The sequence below is a fragment of the Nymphalis io genome, chromosome 9 (genome assembly GCF_905147045.1).
Source record: "Nymphalis io chromosome 9, ilAglIoxx1.1, whole genome shotgun sequence".
NCBI lineage: Eukaryota > Metazoa > Arthropoda > Insecta > Lepidoptera > Nymphalidae > Nymphalis > Nymphalis io.
Genome location: NC_065896.1, coordinates 8,663,871 through 8,686,806, shown reverse-complemented (window position 1 = coordinate 8,686,806; position 22,936 = coordinate 8,663,871). Strand labels below are relative to the sequence as shown.

The window sequence follows — 22,936 nt, the reverse complement described above, 5'->3', positions numbered from 1 at the left end:
AATGCGAATAGTCTTCTCCAGGCAAGCACTCGACAACTTGATTGTATCATCACTTTTCATCAGATCTGGTAACAGTCGAGCACTAGGGTATTAAAAATAAAAGGTAAAAAATTGTATAACAAATACAACGGAGTAAAAATTTACTTCACAGTAACAGTAACAGCCTGTTAATGTCCCACTGCTGGGCTAAGGCCTCCTCTCCCTTTTGAGGAGAAGGTTTGGAGCTTATTCCACCACGCTGCTCCAATGCGGGTTGGTAGAATACACATGTGGCAGAATTTCAATGAAATTAGACACATGCAGGTTTCCTCACGATGTTTTCCTTCACCGTTAAGCACGAGATGAATTATAAACACAAATTAAGCACATGACAATTCAGTGGTGCTTGCCCGGGTTTGAACCCACGATCATCGGTTAAGATTCACGCGTTCTTACCACTAGGCCATCTCAATTTACTTATTAGAACTAAAAAAATATACGTATGCGCTACTTTTTTTAATCCTTATTAAAAAACCTTTTATCATTATGACAAATCATGGCAACATTTTCTTCATAACTCGTAACAACTATTTGTTTAATACATTCCATTAGCAACGTATATAGTTTACAGATATTATCTTATTAAATCAAGTCAAGTATGAAATAAATAAATAACAAACAAACAACCGAGAAAACTTCGCCCTTCATCAAAAAAAAAAAACAGTTACATAATAAATGAAACAACAAATTATCTAATATTATTTGTTAACTAATATATTTATTTAGAGTGAGCTAATTACTTTGACCCAACCTTGTTTATTTCGATAAAATAAACTTAATGACGCACTCCGATAATGAAACGTTATAGATAGTGATGTCAATAAAACAAATTCTTATCTCAACACTAGTCGCGACTTCCGACTTGTATGTATCTTATGTTTCTTTTCGATTTGTATTATTAGTGTCAATATTTGTAAGTATGATTTAAAGTAGTAATTTACAATAAAATCATTTCAATTTATAAATATTAAAGTTTAATTGCATAATTTAATTGTGACATTTATTGAGTAATGTATGGACGTAACACATGTCCTTAATATTTCAATGGCATTCAGTCATTAAACCAGTCGTTATGATTTATTTCACTATCGAAAATACCAGTTTCTAAAATTTTATTATACTTTTAGTAAATACATTGATAACATTCTATTTGACAAGTTAGTCGTGGCACGGTTTTCGATACAAGTAGGTTGATACTCAGTTATCATTGTTGAAAACTTTATTACTCGTTAATTACTGTGTCTTTAAACAATAGTCACACACACGTGTTCATATTTTTACTTTCATGTAACAATTATTTATATAGTTGTGTTGTGTAGAAGGTTTGTGTTCTAGAATAATCGAAGCTATTAGACACTCAGGTTAGAAACTAACGGTCGTTCGACTTGCTACATAAAGACGCGAAAATTGAAAATGTCTATCACCTTGGAAAATATATATGTCCGCTTAATTGAAATATATGTCAAGTATCATATTTTTTTCTTTCAGTCTCTATACGAGTCTATAAAGACGGAGCCGTTCAAAATACCAGAAGACGACGGTAATGATCTCATGCATACCTTCTTCAATCCTGACAAAGAGGGCTGGCTGTGGAAACAGGGTGGCAGGTACGTTGTCAGACTTCCCTTTATCTTTATAGTGTACAACACATAATATAAAATAATAAACTTAAACGAATAATCATTAAATGTTAGTCTATATTATTTTAAATTGAATATTTGTTGCTTTAATTCTTGTGGAGACCTTGTTTATATTGCTGGCTTGTGAATACAAGTGTGGTAGATTTTCGTTCATCACGAAATATACGGTATTCCTTCAAGGCACAGCAAAAGATAAATTATTAAAAACACCAACTAAACACGTGGAATTTGAGTGGTAAGCACTACTAACTATTTAAATAACGATATTTAATTTAATGCTATCTTCAAGTTAGCATTACTGGTGGTAGGGCTTTGTGCAACCTCGTCTGGGTAGGTACCACCCACTCATCAGATATTCTACCGCAAAACAGCAGTTCTTGGTATTGTTGTGTTCCGGTTTGGAAGGGTGAGTGAGCCAGTGTAATTACAGGCACAAGGGACATAAAATCTTAGGTCCCAAGCTTGGTGGCGCATTGGCGATGTAAGCGATGTTTAACATTTCTTACAGTGCCAATGTCTAAGGGCGTTGGTGACCACTTACCATCAGGTGGCCCATATGCTCGTCCGCCTTCCTATTCTATATTAAAAAAAAAACTTACGTGTTGTAAATATTAGACAATTGGAAGTTGTACTGGGGCAGTTCAAACTTGCGTACAAGTACCACAACATTGCAAACATAACATAAGAGTAATATATGCTTTCGTATTGAAGCCTAAAGCCAATACTGTGACAATGACCCTAACAATTTAGTTTTTATTTTTAACCGATCATGCAACAGATGTAAGCTGCAAACTGCATTTGCGTATCTTACTGCTAATAAAAAACATTCTTTATTATTTCAGGTATAAGTCCTGGAAGAGACGATGGTTCATACTGAATGATAACTGCCTTTATTACTTCGAGTACACGACGGATAAAGAGCCGAGGGGCATTATTCCATTAGAAAATATATCTGTAAGTAGTATTTATTGAATAATAATTATATAGTAACACTTTAGCGCACCCAATATAAGAATTCCATTAATATTCCTTAAAATTCTCTCAACTTCATCTAAAATTATTTAAGTAATTCTACTAATACATTTATAATTGGAATATTCATTGGGTCATTCTTTTAAACAAGATATATGAGAAATGATCTTTACTAACATTTTAAATGCGGAATTGTCTTTGTTTGTTACATAATTATAATTAAAACCAAACAATTCATCGTAACGGATAAAGAAGTAGAGGGACTATAGGTGGAGGGAGAGGATTTACAGGATTAAAAATTGATTCATAAAAAGCAAACAACTTCAGATAATAATTGACATTATGATTCGTAATAAAGAGGGCGCTTAAGTGACAAAAAACTATCGACCGTATCGATTGCTTAGTGACTGTTTAATTAAACACTGGTGGCCTTATTTATAAACGTTGTTTACAGTGTAATTGGTTCAACAATGCTGTGTCTTTCGAATGTCAAATCAATAATAACAGAAAGAAATCAGTGTTTTACTAACAATGTTTAAAAAATATTCTATTTTAAACAAAAACCTTTTTAGTAAATTGCTTAACCGGTACAAATGTGTTTGTAAAAACAAAATGAAATAACTTTCTAATTATTATCAATGACTAAATTGTTTCTCAAGAAAAATTACTTGCACTATTTAAGCTTTAAAAGTTAATTGTTATACATTCATGGCAGAATGCATTTATAGAGCCATTTCTTTATTTGTAATAATATAAATTATTTCTTCTATACTATAAATAGTAGACATATTACGCCTTTGAAGACATTTTCTAAATTTGGTTAATCTCGTCTTTTGTTAATATTTTGAATAATTGTAGCTTAATAACAATGAGTCACTTAATTTTTTTGGATCAATACCATTGCTGCCATAAAACGGCCTATTATATATACTTACATTAATTAAACCTATTTCTTGGAAATTAATTAGGCATACAATTATAAATTATCAACCGTTACAACCAAATTAACAGTAATTAATTATTAATAACAGTAAAAAGGTCCTTTGAAATATTATATTTTTTTCTAATAAGCAATTTACTGTGATACTTATTTGCTCAATGACACTTATATAATGCCAACTCATTCCAGGTCCGCGCTGCGAGCGACCGCCAGCGCCCGCACTGCCTCGAGCTGTACGCCAGCGGCGGCGCCGACCTCATCAAGGCCTGCAAGACCGACTCCGAGGGGAAGGTGGTGGAAGGCAAGCACACGGTCTACAGGTACTCCCATAATTATATTTAAAGACCATAATCATTATGATATAATCACATTTAACTTTCCAATGTGATTAATATTTGTATTCATGTTATATAGCAATATTGTTTAACGATACAAAAAATCTTTTTTTTACTATAGAATGTCTGCGGCTACTGCAGAGGAACGTGACGAGTGGATTGAATGTCTACGGCGCTCAATAAGTCACAACCCATTCTATGACATGCTCGCACAAAGGAAGAAGAAAGCTCAGCACAACTTGCACTCGGGTTCGCACTAGCGTGCAGTATTCCGCACTAAGCGAACACTAGGGCGCACTAGCTCGAACTAGTTCGCACTATAGATACTATTCATAAAACTAGTGAACTATACAAGAGTTGAACTTGGCCTATCACGTTTTAGAACACCATTTTGATTCGTAAAAAGCTAGAGATTCTTTTATGAACTATAGACGTTATAGCATCGAAGACTTGTTCGTTACTATGGGGTGTTGTTTTCTGATAAAACAAGAGAAAGGGCAACTACAGTTATGATACAGAATATAGTTCATTGTTAAGGTTTGTGTGTAAATAAATAATAGAAAAAGTGATCACAAATTAAATGTGTAAGTGCGTTAACAAAATGGATTTGGAACTAAGGAGACATTTTGTTAAGACAACTTCTTGAATTTTATTGCTCAGTTGTCAGTTGTCAATGATGAAATTAAACGTGTTTTTACATTGGTCGGTCAGTTGGAGTAATATATACATTATATATTATATATTCATTATTATGAGTTCACTTATGATATTAAAAAAATTTTTGACCATCAGTGCAAATCATAAATAGAAAGATTGTACTTGGATTAAGTCTGAATGGCATTTTGATTTCGATATATAATTAAAATTCGGTCTCTGGACAACATATAGCGAACAGAGCAAAGAACATCACTCGTCATTCAAAAGTATCTCAACATCTATCATTAACAGACTTCGATCGCGTGTTGGCACAGAAACAGGTTAACAGCCACAAAATTTGTCAAGGTGTTTGTTACTGCTTTTTTTTTATATATAACGATAATGAAACAATATTAATATACTTTGCACTGATGGCCCGACTTGAAGTGTACCGCAAATCATGTTCAAGATGTTAGACGTCCATCTAGTTATAGTGGCATGTCTTTTAACTGATTTGTTACGAAAGAAATCTTTTGCGAAGCTGCTAAAACAATAAGATTAGAGATTGTTTACACAGTTCTACCAGCCAGAACAATCTTGATGAATAATATAAGTTGAAAATAACATGAAATTAGTATGAAAGGTGACCCTAATTATTGTCACGAGTTCGTAGTAATTACGCATTAGTTTTCATTCGTAACAATGAGATAACATGAATAAAATTGTGATATTTACAGCCAATTCTACGACAAGTGATTATAGTTGTAGTTGATCGAACAATATGTTCATACATCATGGGCTCGTAGCTCATGGTCGGTGTTTATTGTCCATGTAAATAACAAACGCAAGACTGAAACATATGTATGTAAACTATTGCATCTTGAATCGATTATATCACAAAATAATTTAATAGTATTTCATATTGAACTTATATTTTTTCTTTTGAAAGTTTTTAACTGAGCTTATGTAATTGTTCAAAGTAATTATTACTTCGTAGTTGTGTGAAATTTTTGTATGTGTATTAACAATATTGATAGTTTTATGACATGATCGATGAGAGATAATATGGGTTTACCGCCCTATTATTGAAATAATTTGCGATTTCTTATTTGAAGTATATAATGTGATTGTTTTTTTTTTCGGAAATATATAGATAGGGTTTTACAAATTTATTGATGCTTCTCGTTGCTTTGACAATAATTCGTTTGTTACATTGGTTTACCATATAGAGGTCTAACCATAGGATTATGATACCATAAATATACACAATATATTCATTAGTTGAAATTTGTATTCATTGAAAGTATTACATTATGTAAAAAATGATTAGTGTAGCAGTAGCTTTATTATAGTGTAACATAGTTATATTAAATCTTATTATGTAAATATGGCTTAATAGTTGATTTGATTAGAACGTAAAAGGGTTAGGAAATTATTCAGTATATGTTGTTTTATATTTCTCATATTAATTTAAGATTCATAAACGAATGAGTCATTTTTTAAACCTATTTTCTAGTATAGTGATTATTATTTATACATATAGCTGAATACAAGATTATTTTTAATGCTATAATAGAATTTATGTTAGCTCATGGGAGTATTTTTAATGAACTTAAAGATTGTACCGCTAGACATGTTCAATTTGTTTGGTGTAAAGATAATAACAATGCCGTTCATACATAGCTGATACTTTCGACATAGTATCTTAAAAACAGTAAGAACATTACTATTTTATATACTCTTTCATAAAAAAAAATATGGATTTTAAATGAAGCAATTTCAACACTGACATAGTTAAAGTTTCAAGCTCAGAAACGGACAGGAAGTTTCTGAGTGTACTCAATAATCTGAGCGAAACAAATCAATCAATCAATTTCTTGGTATAATTCGTCGTTTTTAAAAACAGATTATCAATATTATACAATGTCATTCGGCACACAGATATTTATTTCGATCCAAACGGTGTAAACAAAATTAAAACTTTATAAAGTAAGATAACTTTTCAATTATCCTTTTTTTATTTTTTGTATTTGGATGTCAGATACATTTCGTTCGAATTTTATATATTTTTTTTAAAATCTTTTCTTAACTCAATAAAATTGATTTGAATTCTTCACATTTTACTTTATATAAGATTTACGTAACTTGGGCCGAAAACGAATATAGCTTAGTTACGTTTGCGTTGAAGGAAAATCGAAAAATAATTTCGTTATGTTGCAAGTTTAAATGAACATTGTTTATTGTTATGCAACAATATGTCAGTCGAAAACTTCTGCAACGTTGTAAGTATGTGAAAAAATGAGTAATTTATTTATATGTTACTAACTATTCATTGTTCCATGCAATATTTAACGTCACTTGCTTAATGGTAGCTATTGTTCGCCTGTATCAGAAATAATCTGCAAATCTGACAAATTTTTGCATAACATATTCGAAAAACTGTATGTAAATAAGATTTATAATAATTTCTAGGTTATAATCACATATTTAGGGAAAGGTGCCTAACGATCTGTAATTATTTAAGTTAGTTTAGTTACAATAAAGCTGTGTAAATTTGCGTAAATATATTAATTTATCTCAATTGTAATTGTAATGATTTATATGACAACGGATATGTGCATAATAATGATGTAAATAATTTTGTATGAAAGAAATACATTATTATCATTATTTATTGCGTTGTTTTTATTTTAATGAACCCAGAAAATATAATAGTTATTGAGATCTATGAATATAATAACTCTTAAATAAATCAGCTTATGAGCCATCTGTTCGCCATATTGAATATAAATTACGATAATTAATATATATGACTGTTTGCTTCCATTAAAGCATATTGTCAGTATTTAATAACTATGATAATAAGAATAACGTTGCTGCTATTAGGAAATAAAAAAAAAACTGAGATAGAAAGACTGAGAAATTATATTTTATAGAGATAGATTATATCGAATACTTCGGTCAAGTTAATTTGTAAGAAGTCTAAATAAGTTATGACAGCTAATTTTAGCGCATATAATCCAAATATATCGCAATTCAGTAACAAAATATGTTTAATATTTTGAGATTATTAATTCGCGTTAAAAAACATATTTTAAAACTTATTTACACTCAAACGCGTAGTGACAAGGTAAGTGAAGAGGTGAGGTCGACATATACGTAATTATCCACAGATATTTTATATTTAGCAGTCAACATTACAACGTAATAAAGAATTCAGATTTTAAATTTGTTATTTTTTATAAAGTACGCAGATGCAGCTAGAACGGTCATCGTACACATTATTTTGAAATTAGGACATTGTTGCCACTGTATTCGTATCAGACTCGTATCGGACTCTAGTCTTGGTTATGTATTAATACTCTTTAAAAATGTAATATTATAAAGGAAAGGTTACATGAGGATTATAGATAAATAAACAAGTTTGACATTGAATTGACATGACATCATTGGCCATGATCTTGAATAGTCTGCGGTTATTATGGATTCGTGACAAAATGACGTCTTAAATATCGGCGTAGTTATGGAGTGGAGTAAAATTAAGTTAAGTGGAATTTTGGTTATAGTGAATTAATAATATATATTCGTATTAAAAATAAAAATTAAGTAAATTATTGTAGTGAATAATTTAGACGAGCTATTAGCAAATCGTATAGAATATGTAAATGCAAGGTTTGTTTATATTAAGTTATACTCACATAGAACCCTCTGACATACTGTAAACATACCTATAGATACCAAGGTAATCCCATAGACAATGACTAGGTTTATTAATTAATTAAGCAATAAGCACATTCCTATGGACGCGAATATGTAAGCTGTGTCTACATGTATATTTGTCGAGCAGCGAGGCGAACTTGTATAAATTGAACCCAAAAATTATATTAGCTTTATTCCTACCATGCAGCATTAGAGCAACGTAGTGGATCGAAATAAAGATATTAATAATTATGTACTATATAGGAAAAGCTTATTTCATTATAGCGTTTAGGGTTAGTTGCTATAAGTTAATAATTTAAAACTACCAAACAGTAAGATGGATGCGGACTGCCCAAGAACGGGATGATTGGAGTTCTAGTGGCGGGGAGGCTTTCGTCCAGCAATGGATGACAAAAGGCTGAAAAAATAAAAAAAAAACCAGTAAGATAAATAAACATAATGTGTAGTATTTTATGAAGTTGTTGCTATTGAATTATGTACTTATATGTTAATTATTCGTTAGTGAACTTCAATCATCTTATGATTATCACTTCTGATAATTTAACTGGATATGTTCAACGAAAAATGCTAGACTTGCTCTGACTTACAATCTTTAAGTAGCAATATGTTATGCAACAAAGTAGATACATATCTAACGAATACGTTTAATAATTTGATTTCAGCTGAGAGCCTCGTCGGGTTTTTTATTTAAAATTGCATCCAAATTTAAAACCTTTAGAGATGTTATTGATCTCAATTCAAAATGGCAACCAGATTCCGCCATTATATAATAGTTGTTTTTGCTAAATAACTCCGTAATAGGTAAAGTGTAGAACTAGACAAGTTTTACTGGTGGTAGAGCTTAGCGCAAGCTCGTCTAGGTAGGTACCACCCACTCATCAGATATTCTACCGCAAAACAGCAGTACTTGGTATTGTTGTGTTTCGGTGTGAAGGGTAAGTGAGCCAGTGTAATTACAGGCATAAGGGACATAACATCTTAGTTCCCAAGGTTGGTGGCACATTGGTGATGTAAGCGATTGTTAACATTTCTTACAATGCCAATGTCTATGGGCGTTAGTGACCACTTACCATCAGGTGGCCCATATGCTCGTCCTTCCTATTTAATAAAAAAAAAGTTGTTTTATTATCGCCTAAAAATAACGTGCATCAATAAATTAATGATCACAAATTGTCTCCTTCTATTCTACCCTATATATTCTATACAAATTTTTATTGAGTTTTGTTTTTTTATTGCTTAATATTTAGTATGAGAACTTAAACGAGAAAAGATTGTTGTAGATCATAGTAATGCAAGACAAATCGTTTAAAACTCTCGTTTTATTGGCATATCGGAGATTTTGGAGAATACAACTGCGCCAGAGATACTATTATTGTGCTGAAGTGTGTACACAAATACAGTGTACTTTATTCCTAAATTAACCTCCTATTAACCATAAATTTCGGGCTACTACTGATTATTTATGACAGAAGAACCTAATAACTTTTTACTGGCTCGATCCGGGACTTATACCTTGGACCCCGAGATATGTAGCCTTATAACATAGCCACTGGACAAACGAGTCTGTCTTTACATTAATTTATACGCGAAACACAAACATTGTACAAACATTATAGGACGTTAATTCAAGTACAAAACGGCAAATTCGATTCGTTTCTTTAATGTTGAGGGTTTTACCTCGAGGTAGCGATTAAGCCTTCCTGATAACAATTGAGTCAACAAGCTTTACAAGGACGATACGGACACGCAAAAGGATTACAATGTAAAAAAATTCTCAAATTCTCCATGACCAGTACAAATTAACCTGATCTGGAAAAAAACCGCAATCATCCGCATTGAATGACGTTATAATTGCTATTGCGACTCTTATTCATTATCTAGCAAATATAATGCATTCTAATGTAAAGCAGTTCAATTGAATATATTGACAGTATCGTTTAACTCAATCACAAACAATAATCTATTTCAATAACATCTTAACGAGTTTATACTAAGCATTATCCTTTGTTTGTTAGATAAATAGACAAATACGTGACTGACATATTATAACCCAAGGAGTTCGTTACACACATTTTAACAAACGCCTGGCCGACCGTGACGTTCAGGTTTGCTTCCTTTTCCGACGTCGGTGAAACGTTTGTTGCGTAAATACTGAAATAACTTACTAGAAAATTATTAGTATGCACTGTACTGCAGTGCACGTATGCAATAAGCCTATGTGTGTTTACGATGATTATAAAATAAATAGAAAAGTAAGATTCTTCTTGACGTAATAGCAAAACGTAGTTATGACTAAAGAATTATTGGCAAGTCGAGTTTGGGTTCGGAAGAGATTTGATATATTGACATCATCATTATGCGTAAGCGTTATGTGCGTGGCGACAATGAATCATTGTAATTATTAGAATCCGTTGGATTTAATTGTACATTGCTTTTATTAATGACTACGAAATATTGAAAAAGCAGGTCCGCACGCACATTAAAATACAATATAAAATCCATAACTATTGCATTAATATTTAGGTGGGTTTAACGTTCAACTAAATCTTCAGTCATTTCGGAAAAATAAGATGAATTAGAAAAAAAATATTAAGTTAGTGAAATCAATTGAGAAATAATAAAACCGATGGACAGAAAATCCGGCAAGTATCTACTTAAAGCGATAGATATCAAGCAATACTTAATGCAAATGAATCTTGTGCTAGGCGACGCTGGAAAAAAATGTGAGCAAATGTACCTATATATTGTAGATTAAGCTTTCTATAATAAAAGACGCCTTTGCCTAGTTAGGCAAAGGCAATTCGGTTTTATTATTTCTCAATTGATTTTACTAACTTAATATTTTTTTTCTAATTCATCTTATTTTTCCGAAATGACTGAAGATTTAGTTGAACGTTAAACCTACCTACCTATTAATGCAATAGTTATGGATTTTATATTGTATTTTAATGTGCGTGCGGACCTGCTTTTTCAATATTTCGTAGTCATTAATAAAAGCAATGTACAATTAAATCCAACGGATTCTAATAATTACAATGATTCATTGTCGCCACGCACTGACTTATACGATCTGTTGCTTATCAAAAAAAAAAAAAAACCAATAAAAATTACAAACTATTATTACATATTATTCATTTTGTTTCCACAAAAAATAACGTTATTTAATAAATAAGTAGAATAATTAGTTATAAGATATAGAACGACATGAAAAATACTTGCAGTGTTTACGGTATAATATAATCCATCGTCATGCTTTCTAGTAAAAGTGAATTTTCGAACATTTATTTAAAGGTCTTTGCTTTCAAAAATTGTCCGCTACAGTTAACGATTATTTTGAACTAAAAATCGGATAAGTAGGTAATGGCATTGTAGACTCCCGGTTTAAATTACATTTTATATAAAAAATCAATAACAATTTAACTATTAATATAATTTATAAGAAGTCATAACATAAACTATTTAAATGATAAAACAAGTTACATTGTTGTTGGTAATATAACTTTATTTAAAAAGAGGGCGGATAATGTATGTTTTTTATACGACATCAGATATATTTCCGATAAAAACTAAATAAATTCAATTAATGCATTCCAGACGTTCAATAAAACAATAATATGGAATACATTTATATATTACGGAGATATTTTGCTATTGCAGTTCAGTAAACCTAGTTTATGTCGAAGTAAAATCCATTAGCTAGGTATATCAGCGTCGATCATGGTTCAATGCTCCATTGACATTGATATCACAGTGAAGTGATTGAAGCAATTTTACTAGTTTTTTATTCAATAGAAGTCATAAGATATAACTCTATTTTTCGATAATATGTTTTTAGCTTATGTAATGCACGTCTGTGTCCAACAAGTTAGTAGAAACATCAAATAAAAATAAAATAAATTATACTTAGGTACTCCCGTGTGTTTTATTGGACGGAAGATATAAAACTCTGATATATGGTTAAAGTTAACGCCAAAATTCCAAAATATTGTATAAACAATAAGTAACACAACCCATATTTATATGATATACATTGTATGGATGAATGTACCTACATAAATATCTTTGTATGGATGAACCGCTCTTCAGAACCTGTTTGAGTCGCCTTGCATTTCAATTAGAAAACTTATTAATAACAAATCATACTACTCATGCTAGATTTTCCGTTACGTAACGTAAATTGTGTCATACATAAAAATAAAACTACGTAAAAAAAGTATGGATATAATTCCAAGTTAATAAAGACGTTATTTTTTGTGAGGTTTTAAAAATATTTTTTTTTTTTTATAGATTAGGAAGGCGGACGAGCATATGGGCCACCTGATGGTAAGTGGTCACCAACGCTCTTAGACATTGGCATTGTAAGAAATGTCAACCATCGCTTACATATCCAATGCGCCACCAACCTTGGGAACTAAGATTTTATGTCCCTTGTGCCTGTAATTACACTGGCTCACTCACCCTTCAAACCGGAACACAACAATATCAAGTATTGCTGTTTTGCGGTAGAATATCTGATGAGTGGGTGGTACCTACCCAGGCGAGCTTGCACAAAGCCCTACCACCAGTGATATATATTAAATAAAAATAAATAATAGATGGAGTTTTTACAATATACACTTGTCTGCATTTAATACATATAATGAAATACAATGCATGTATTACTTTTGTATAATTTAGTGAACAAGGATATAACTGAGGCATTTGAAACCGATACGATGATGATCAACTACGAAAGTTATTCCAACGCCATCGCACGACAAGTTCATTTACAAAATAAATAATAGGTATAGCTTTACTTCCTGACAAGACAATTCAAGGTTTTACTGCAAATATATAGAAATATTCCTATACAATATTATTAAATTGCGTAGTATTTATTTAGTTTTACATCCATCTTCAAAGTTCAACATATGTACCTACACCTTAAAATGTAATTAAATATTTATATCTAAAGTATATATTTTTTTATCTTAATAAAAATAATCATGACACTATGTGTAGCACACTATTATTTCTACAAAATCTGCATTTTTGCACATTTCATTGATCCTTTTTAAATAATAATATACATATATACATAATAAATTAAAAAAATATATAATGATAAAATAAGTATTAAGTAAAGCGATCTCTGCGACCGTACTGTGCTAATTAAAGTTTTTGTCCCAGGACGTCTCGAGTTTCGTAGTTCCGGGACTTTTCTAGACTTAATAGTCTCGAGACTTAAAGTACCTTCTTACTTCTTATAAGTACTTTTTATTTAATTTATGCTGAGTAAAAGTAATATGTAGCAAGCAAGATATAATATATCAAAGGTGCCGTAAATATCAAGGTAAGTCCTTCTATTTTTATTTAAATTTTAAGTGTTTATTTTATTTAAATAGGTACCTACTTACATATACTTTATTGCACAATATAACTAAATTACACAAAAGGTGGGCTTAACGCTACTGCATGCCCTACCAGCCAGCTTCAAAACTGTACGGGGGCCGCAATTTAAAATCAATCAGACCTGTGAATGTTAGTGACTTTTTTATCAAGTAGGAAACGAGTTGGTGATCTTCAAACGCCTGAGCAGATCTTTATAACATATATCTAAGAACATCAGGTTTTAAACAGAAAAAGCGCATTGAAATCATTCATGATGATAGGACTTCGAGGGCTAAAAATGTTCAATACCATATGCATGTTTTGGGTGTTGATATATAATAACGTTATATTATTAACATAAATGACGCATTAGGTTAATAATAATGTCTTCTGAATTGTTAAACATCTGTGTCCACATAAGGAACATATCTATTCGCATTGAATAGTTCTTTATGACTCACTTTATTGCTATTATTTGTCATGGTGTATATGTATTGTATATTTGTAAAAAATAAATAAGTAGCTTATTAAATGAACAACTAAGTATTTTATTTAAAAAAATTATACATTTCTGAGTGTGGTTGGATAGATGAATAAATTTGCTTTAAGGCCGAGACTATTCCATAAAACGCGATAAGAGTGTTTTAGGGACTGGTTGAAACCGAGTTTTGCAATTTTTAATTGGAAGTTAAATATTAAAAGATTTGATTACAGTGAGTAGAAACTAAATGAAAACTTGTACCTCCTAGGTGCTACTAGTAAAATTCTGTCACACATTTAGATAAATAATGTTTTTCGTTTATTTGTTGCATATTTAATGCTACTAATTTATATAAAACATGTTATTGTTATGTGTCCCAGATATTTAATTGAATATAAATATAAAATTTCTGCCATATTGCCACGAATTATGATATGTTTACGTTTAATATTATTTAATATTTTGTATTGTTATTTAATAAGTGCATTGGTAGGTTTCCATTGTATCATAAATGGAAAAAATACAATAATGTGAATTATACCAAGTAGATAGTAGTCGTAGAGTAATTTCTAAGCGACATTTTATTACTATTAACAGCTGTAAACTGTATTTCCTAATACATCCTATTCGATTCTCTATTTCATTTATTAGTTTCAGTATGGCAGAAGAGTAAGTGGCCTTTTTATCCAAAGGCGCAGGCCATGTAAGGTAAGTATTCTTCAGCCTGTGATTCAACGACCCGTACTCGCTTAGAACGGTCTTTTAGTATACATAATATATATAGATAAAAGCTTGTCGTTGCACTATATACCCATTCCCTACATATTATCCCACCTAAGTTGTTTATTTGCTTGTCCAAAGACTTGCGTGCGCCCGTCCATGCTTTTATTCTCACTCCTTTATTCTCGATTGCTTTGTTTATTTTTCATCGCGTGGTTACATTTATATTGTTAGTTTATTTATAAATATATAATTGCGTTATCTAATATATAAATAAATTTTTACCTTAATTAGTTATTTGAGTTTTTATGATACATCAGTGGATTCCACGCTAAAGATGGCTACGCTAAAGAAGATTGAATTGAATGTTGCAACTTAATCATCGGTTTCTTCCTTGAGCACCGCAATATTTTTTATGACCATTTTCATGTTATATTTTCCTATCGCGATGTTTGGCTAAGCTTTGGCTTTCTAATTGAAGATGAGTGTCGCATATTTTTAATTGAAATTGGTAGGTAGACTGGCAAGCGGTCCATCTGATCTGAATCTGGTAACAAGTCACCACGGCTCATAAACATTGGCACTATAAGAAATATTAACCGACCCTTACATCACCAATGCGCCACCAACAGTTTAAACTAATATGCTGTCTGTAGATGTACTGGTCCTGCACATGTACCTACTCCTACTCTACTCTACCTACTCTTTACAGATTTTTCGTGTGTATTATTGTACTTGCACACATTTATGCAACATAATAATATTATGTCATACGCAGTTAGCAAAAATGCTCAGGAGGACATCATACTCATCATGAGTACAAAAGAAAGATTAATTAATACTGAATTAATTATAAAATATTGTTTTAAAAATATAAAAAAATAATACACAAATGTTGAAAATTAAATATTAAAATGATATAAAATTTCAACATATTATTCAAGAAATTATTAGCATTTCACATATAATTTTGAATACATAAGTAACAACCTCCTTTTACTATCGAACGGCCAGGCAAAAGCCTCCAAAGCGCCATATGTACACAGTGGAAATTTCCCGCCTACGAAGTGCTTTGAATCTACATTCATCATTCGAACTGCGAAACTGTGGAATGCTTTGCCTGAGTCTGTATTTCCTAAAAGGTACAACGTTGGTGTCTTCAAATCTAGAGTAAACAGGTTTTTTCTAGGCAAGCGTGCTACATCCTAGACCGTGTCGATGCTTAACATCAGGCAAGTCAACGGTCATATATTGGCCTATTAAAGGTAAAAAAAAAAACAAATATATTAGTATAGGGTATAATTACCTACGGATAGAAACCGAAAATCCCATCCCATCTAGTACTATATTTTAAAAACTGACCTGCAAATTTTAAATTTACAATTCCTCAAAACAGTCAAGATGTAACAATGCAAACTTTTAACTTTAACAATCTTGTTATTACTTTAAGATGGCATTTGAAACTTGATGAATTCGCTACGTATACGAAAAATATATTTTATTATACAAAATATGTACTCGTAACTTCAACGTTGTTGTTCAAATTCGTTACGAAACATATAATAAAGGCGTCGATGAAACGTTGTCAGCCAATTACAGTGTCTATGCTAAATATGATTATCGCTAACATTGAAAAAGACAGCCGTGAAGCGTAAAACGTTTCACAAACGTTCACAGACTAAGCTCAATGGCAAGTAAACTATAGACCACATACGACAAAATATACGCGAATCAAGCTGAATCAATCAATTTCAGAAAAAAACTTTTATCTTTATTATATATATATTGAAAAGGTAATGTTCAGACTGAATATAATCCACGCAAAGCCATATAATATAACATATAAAGATTTTATATTTGCACGAAGATCTCTGATTTTTAAGAGATGCTGCACAACTTTGACCGATTCCATCTCGTTCAATATAAAATAAAATGTACGATTTTACAGCTTTAAATTCAATAAATGGTTATGCTTGTTGTTCAGTTTATGAGCGATAAGAAAATTGTGAAAATTGGATAATTTTAATTTTAATGGCACTGTTCCACTCTTTATTGATTACTTATTATCTAGTATTAAAAAATTTCGCGATCGATCCATTGAAGGTGTTTAGCATTTGAAGATAATTAAATATTTTAACGTTTTTGGGATAAGACAAACTTGACATGCGTAAAACACACACTGATATACAATATTCTTATCAGTTATCACCATTATGTCGCGACATTTAGTGCAAATACAAATAAGTTATAGATGACATATTTGAATGATAAATAATAAATGCTTCGGTGAACTTAAAAACATTTAATTTTAAGCGTAATCATTTCGAACCTACAAATTATAAACGAAAAGCAGAAATAAAAAAAAAACTCTTATCTTGTTTTTTTTTTATGATATAGGCGAACGAGCAAATCGCCAATGCGACACCAACCTTGGGAACTGAGATGTTATGTCCTCTAAGTTACATCGTCCTGTAGTTACATTGGTTCACTCACCCTTTAAGCCGGAACGCAACGATACAAGTATTGCTGTTTGGCGGTAGAATATTTGATGAATGGGTGGTACCCACCCCGACGGTCTTGCACAAAGCCCTATCACCAGGTTGTTTACCTATCATAATGATTAATTAAGATATAGTAATATATATAAATAATAAAAATAATGTCCTACAGACCGATTTCGGCAACGGCGCCCAATCTCAAGAGTTTCGACACCACCGGAAAGAGTTCAGGCGCAGGACCAACAGCTTTACGTGCTTTCTGAGGCACGGGAGTGTAAATACTTCCAACTTCCAGACTCCGGGCTGCTGTTGAGAATTTTCGACAGTAAAATTCAATAACTTTTTTGTTAGCCCGACTTGAGATTTGAACTTCCGGGTCTGTTGTCTTAGATGTAGCCACTAGACCAAAGACGCAGTCAGTAATATGTATATATTATATATAATAATATCTATAGTCTCTTTATTTTCTTTATCTTGAAATTAACTGATTCAGTGTCTTTATTGTAATTTAGTCAAATTATTTAGATTTCAATCATATAAATGTATTAAATAGCGTGTCTCAATGACCAAAATTGACCAACCGTGCCGCGGTCCAATTTAAAGACCGCTTTGTAGAGAGCGACCGACGACCGTAATAATAGAATAATACGAATACTTCGCAATATAGTTGGTTTTCTTTGTTATTATATTAAACGTGCCTATTTCTTTGTTCATGTCAAGTTATACATTTGACGAGCCGGTTGGCGTGGTTGGTAAATACTTGCCTTTTCACGCCGAAGGTTGTGGGTTCGATTCCCACCCAGGACAGACATTAGTTGTCTGGTTTCCATAGCACAAGCTTTGTACAAGCTTAATTTGGGATCCGATGGCCGTGTGTGAAAAATGTCCCAGGATATTATTATTATACATGTAAATGAAACGTACTCACGTTATTTGAAGATCACGGTTACATATGACATTACACTAATGTATGCAATGAAAAATGGAATAAAGAAATTTATTTTTAACACAACCACGCCACTAAAACAAGGTCACAGTAAAATATGTTATGGCACACATAGACCACATAAATATAATTATTTTAGTAATTTTAAGACTATTATTTGGTTAAAGTTTTATTATAAATGTTTTCTATGGAGGTCCTATTTCTGCTCGTATTTGCTTGGATACATACATATGTATATTTATAAAACATGGATATCCGTTTGTAATTCGTGTTTTAAAGTTAAATACCTGTGAGAGGATCAAACAGACATTAAAATAACATTTCTTATTGTTATTATAAATGTATAAAATTGTAATAAAGTGAAGCCTCCTGCTCTACCTTATCTTAAAGAAGAACCTTTGGAGCTACCACGCTGCTACAGGAAGGTTTGATATGTAGTAGCAGCGTTATGAATATATTTTATTTACGTTTAGCACTCTTATAAAGTACAAGTCAATAAAAAAAACGTTTGAAACATTTAAATAAATACCGCCATTAATACAGGCAATAATAAAAAAAAGTAGATATTGTTAGAACATTAACGAGACGCGTGTTTGCATTTACTACCACCGTCCGACGGACAGTCGGACGCGGTGGGGCCTCGGGGACTCGCAAACGTAATATTTTTACCGCTGTACAACCGATGGCTTCCTTTTACATTTTCTTTCTATTTGTCTTATTTCTTTTATTCAATTAGAAGTTAAGGAAGTGAAGTGGTAATAATAATAATATTATTTCTACATTTACTAAGTATACAATTTTGAACTCATTAATTAAAAAAATAACATTTAAAATTTTGATAATAATAAGAAAATATTCTTATATAAGAGAAAATACATTTAGTGTCATTTTGGATTATAGATGAATAATTACAGGCACAAGGGATGTAACATCTTAGTTCCCAAGGTTGGTGGCGCATTGGTGATGTAAGCGATGGTTAACATTTCTTACAATGGCAATGTCTATGGGCGTTGGTGACCACTTACCATCAGGTGGCCCATATGCTCGTCCGCCTTCCTATTCTATAAAAAAAAGAACCACTAAAATTATTTGTACTATTGAATTCTTCTGACTTTTCTCGTTAGAACCCACATAACAGATATGATATTAGTTTATTATCACCACAAATAAACATTAAACGTAACCTAGACACTGTTGTTCGGAAACTGATCAATTAAATGACGAGCATACACACGTGTAACCTAAGCCGAGCCCAGTATTTTAGACGTTACACGATAAGACTTATTTAGTTTAGAGGGATTATTAATATAATTAGTTTGTATAAAATTAACAATTATTAGTGCCGTTTTGTAGAATGACTTGGAGCTGACTATCATTCTAATGGTTTCGGTTTCGATACCTGTTCAAGAAATATAAATTTGTTTCGTCTGTGTTTCCTATTCCGTGCTGTATGTTGTATAAGTTTTTTAAATCACCAAAGAAAGTATTAATTAGAAGTAGCTCAACTGTTACCTAAGCGAAAAGTTATTATTTTAAATACCACAGTTAAGATTCAAGGACAGAAGTTGAAGGTTAAATCTACTTTTATATAACCTTTGTTTCGCTTACACCATCTAACAATTTCTAGAACAATGAAGCTTAATTTATTTCAAAGAAAAGTAAGAAAAAAATGTTGTTATTATATTTATCGCGTCACGCAACGTTTAAGCATTAATCGATGGCGCTAGTAAACTTACATCCGGTGTCTAGAGAACAAGTTCCACAGTTAGTTAAACTGTAGGAATTTACTTCAGCAACAGCTCTCTAAATATTTAATAAATTATGCCGTTTGTTAGTTTTCATTGATTATATATACATTGTTGTAATAATAATGAAGAGTCTCCAGAATTTTCTCATTTTGAATTTTTATATTACTATCCTTCAATCGACAAGGAATATCTAATATTTCCTGATTTATTTAGTGTTTATGCGCACCTGTAAAGTTTATTTTTACAGATGACTTTCTTCACTTTTAGAAATAAACTGGTTGGTTTCTTAGTGCTTCTTAAATCGTTTATTGATCAAATTATTAAGGCTATTTAAAGTTTTTATAGAAGTTTTTACCTAGTTTCATAACAATTATATTAATTCAGTTGAAAAGATAAATGCACAAAAAAGAATTTCAAAAGACCGATATCTGATGTCGGTAAATAAAAAAAAACGCACGATAACAACCGTGTCATGGTTGGACGGGCATGTGTTTCAACAGAAGGAAATTTCGAGTTTTTTTTTCTTTTCTCGGTTAAAACGTCGCACAACTTTATACAAACAAACGTCAACAAGGTTGCACCTACAGTTGGCGTGCAGCCTCGAGAGCCAGCTACGAGCGTGGGCTACGTAGGGAGCTATAAATAATGCAGTCTTTTTTTCCCGTCATGTAGGCAACTGCATCATAATAGTGATTGCCCAATATTATGTTGTTTCATATGGTAATGAGAACCGCGATAGCATGTGTCTTATATTATAATACTTTTGAGAAGGCAGTCAATTTGGTTTGTGTAGTACCGATTAAGAAAACTAAAATCGTGATTAAAATATTACTGTTTCGCATACAAACTACGTTAGATATAAAGAAAAAAACACAAAATAGAAATGCATCAAGCATTTCTTTAATAAACTAGAGATACTTATAATAAAAATGCTATTAAGAAAGCATTCTCCGTGTATATAATACCCAACCGGTGCTCAATGTCACGTGGCTAGTGAATTCACGTGTAAACAAGGGTAATGTCATAAGGGTCACGGGTCAAAGTTCACGTTTGCAATAACATACAAATTAATTTCATATGTATGTCTCACTATTCGGGCACCATCTGGCATAATGCGTTGCGAACACATGTTGAACAGCACTTTTAGCTTAACCGTATTTAAGTAGTAATAACGAAAAGTAGTAATTCTTGCTACACGAAACAAGGATATTATTATACAATATTATATTATTATATAATTTCATAATTATTGTATCATTTGAATACTTAATACAAAAATTATGAATTAAGCAAAAATGACTGTGCATCGTATAAATACGTTTTTTCATTAGTTTACATGACATTGATGAAAATATGGTATATTTTGTTTAATGAATAGTTTGTAATTAAATATTGCCAAAGGATTAGTAAGCTGAAGTGGCAGTGGGCTGGACACATATGTCGCAGAACCTACGACCGCTGGAGTAGACGCGTTCTGGAGTGGAGACCACGCCTTGTCAAACGTAGCGTAGGACGCCCTCCAGCTAGGTGGAGCGACGATATACGCAAGGTGGCTGACAGCGGTTGGAGATTAAGAGCTGAAAATCGAGCTCAGTGGCGTGCTATGTCTAGCAGTGAAGCGAAAAGGGTGATGATGATGATGAAATATCGCTAAACACCACACTTTACTTAGTATTGTTATGTTCCGATTTTAAGGGTAAATGTACTGACTGTGCGGATGCACTAGGGGAACATGTTCTGATTTCCGAAAATGAATGGAGTATTGGCGATGTAGCAAATGGTTAATATTTAGTGGACCATTTATCATTCCGTCTAACTATTATTAAAAATAAAGGCTTAGAATTTTTATTTTCTGAGTAGTTACACAGCCAGTTTTGTGTACATACCTTAAGGCTTAGTACGTAGTTGAGGCTTCAACTAAGTTTGCATTATACACGATCAAATTATAGGACTGCCTTGAAAGCGTTACTCGAGTAGAGTGCAGGTAAAATAGTCATTTGGTGTGTTATTAAGGTTATATAAGACAATATTACACCTGCTTATGTTAATTAATACTTAAGTAACTACAGTAAGTATACAAGACTCAAAAATTATTAGCAAATGTTTTGTTTCAAGTAAATCGCTTATCTTATGAGCCGAGGTGGTCTAGTGGCTGAACACGTGAATCTTTACCGAAGATCTGCGAATTCAAACTTGGGCAATCTCCCTGTACAACCGTGATTGGCGTTTTGGGTTCAAACTCCATGTCGGGCCAATAAAAACCTATTGGTATTTTCCGAACGAAAATTCTTAATGCCGTGCGGTGAAAGCACGTACAGCCGTTGATCCTGCATCTGAACTTTTTTCGGTCGAGTCGGTTTGCCATCCTATCGGATTATGAGAGTGAGGAAATAAACAGTGCGCCTGTGTTTGTGCACAAACTTATGACTTATAATATGTCCTGCATAGTTGGGTAATCTCCCTTCAGTGGCCGCTGTGGCTGAAATCAATCAAGAGGATATCATCTATACTAATATTATAAAGAGGAAAGATTTGATTTTTGTTTATTTGTTACGATTTAATTCAAAAACTACCCGACTGATTTTAAATATTCTTTCACCATTAAATAGCTACATCGTTTACCGAGTAACATAGGTTATATTATATTTAAAAAAAAATAAAAATAGTGATTCCTACCTAAAACGAAACCATGTAACGCAAGATATCAAAAAGTTGCCTATAGAAGACATTATTTAGCGTGCACTGCAAAAACTATTGACGATAATATAAAATAGTGTTCTATATAAATAGTACTCATGATTGCTCATTATCACAATAATTAAGTTCAAATACGGGTGGAATCAAATAGTGGTGATATTGGTATGATATTAATCCTTATCCATTTAAATAGT

At 31.8% G+C, this 22,936-nt stretch overlaps 1 protein-coding gene across 3 annotated transcripts in view; it reads left to right on the top strand.

Annotated features, from left to right (window-relative positions):
• The window catches only part of LOC126770574 (cytohesin-1), a 41,917-nt gene extending 34,681 nt beyond the window's left edge, over positions 1 to 7,236 (top strand). For all 3 annotated transcript variants that reach the window (XM_050490036.1, XM_050490035.1, XM_050490038.1), the window contains 4 exons: positions 1,528 to 1,646; positions 2,522 to 2,633; positions 3,781 to 3,911; positions 4,048 to 7,236. In XM_050490036.1, coding sequence (XP_050345993.1) covers positions 1,528 to 1,646; positions 2,522 to 2,633; positions 3,781 to 3,911; positions 4,048 to 4,186 — 501 coding nt within the window. In that variant the 3' untranslated portion in view covers positions 4,187 to 7,236. The remainder of the gene's footprint in view (positions 1 to 1,527; positions 1,647 to 2,521; positions 2,634 to 3,780; positions 3,912 to 4,047) is intronic.
• The last annotated feature ends 15,700 nt before the right edge of the window (positions 7,237 to 22,936 follow it).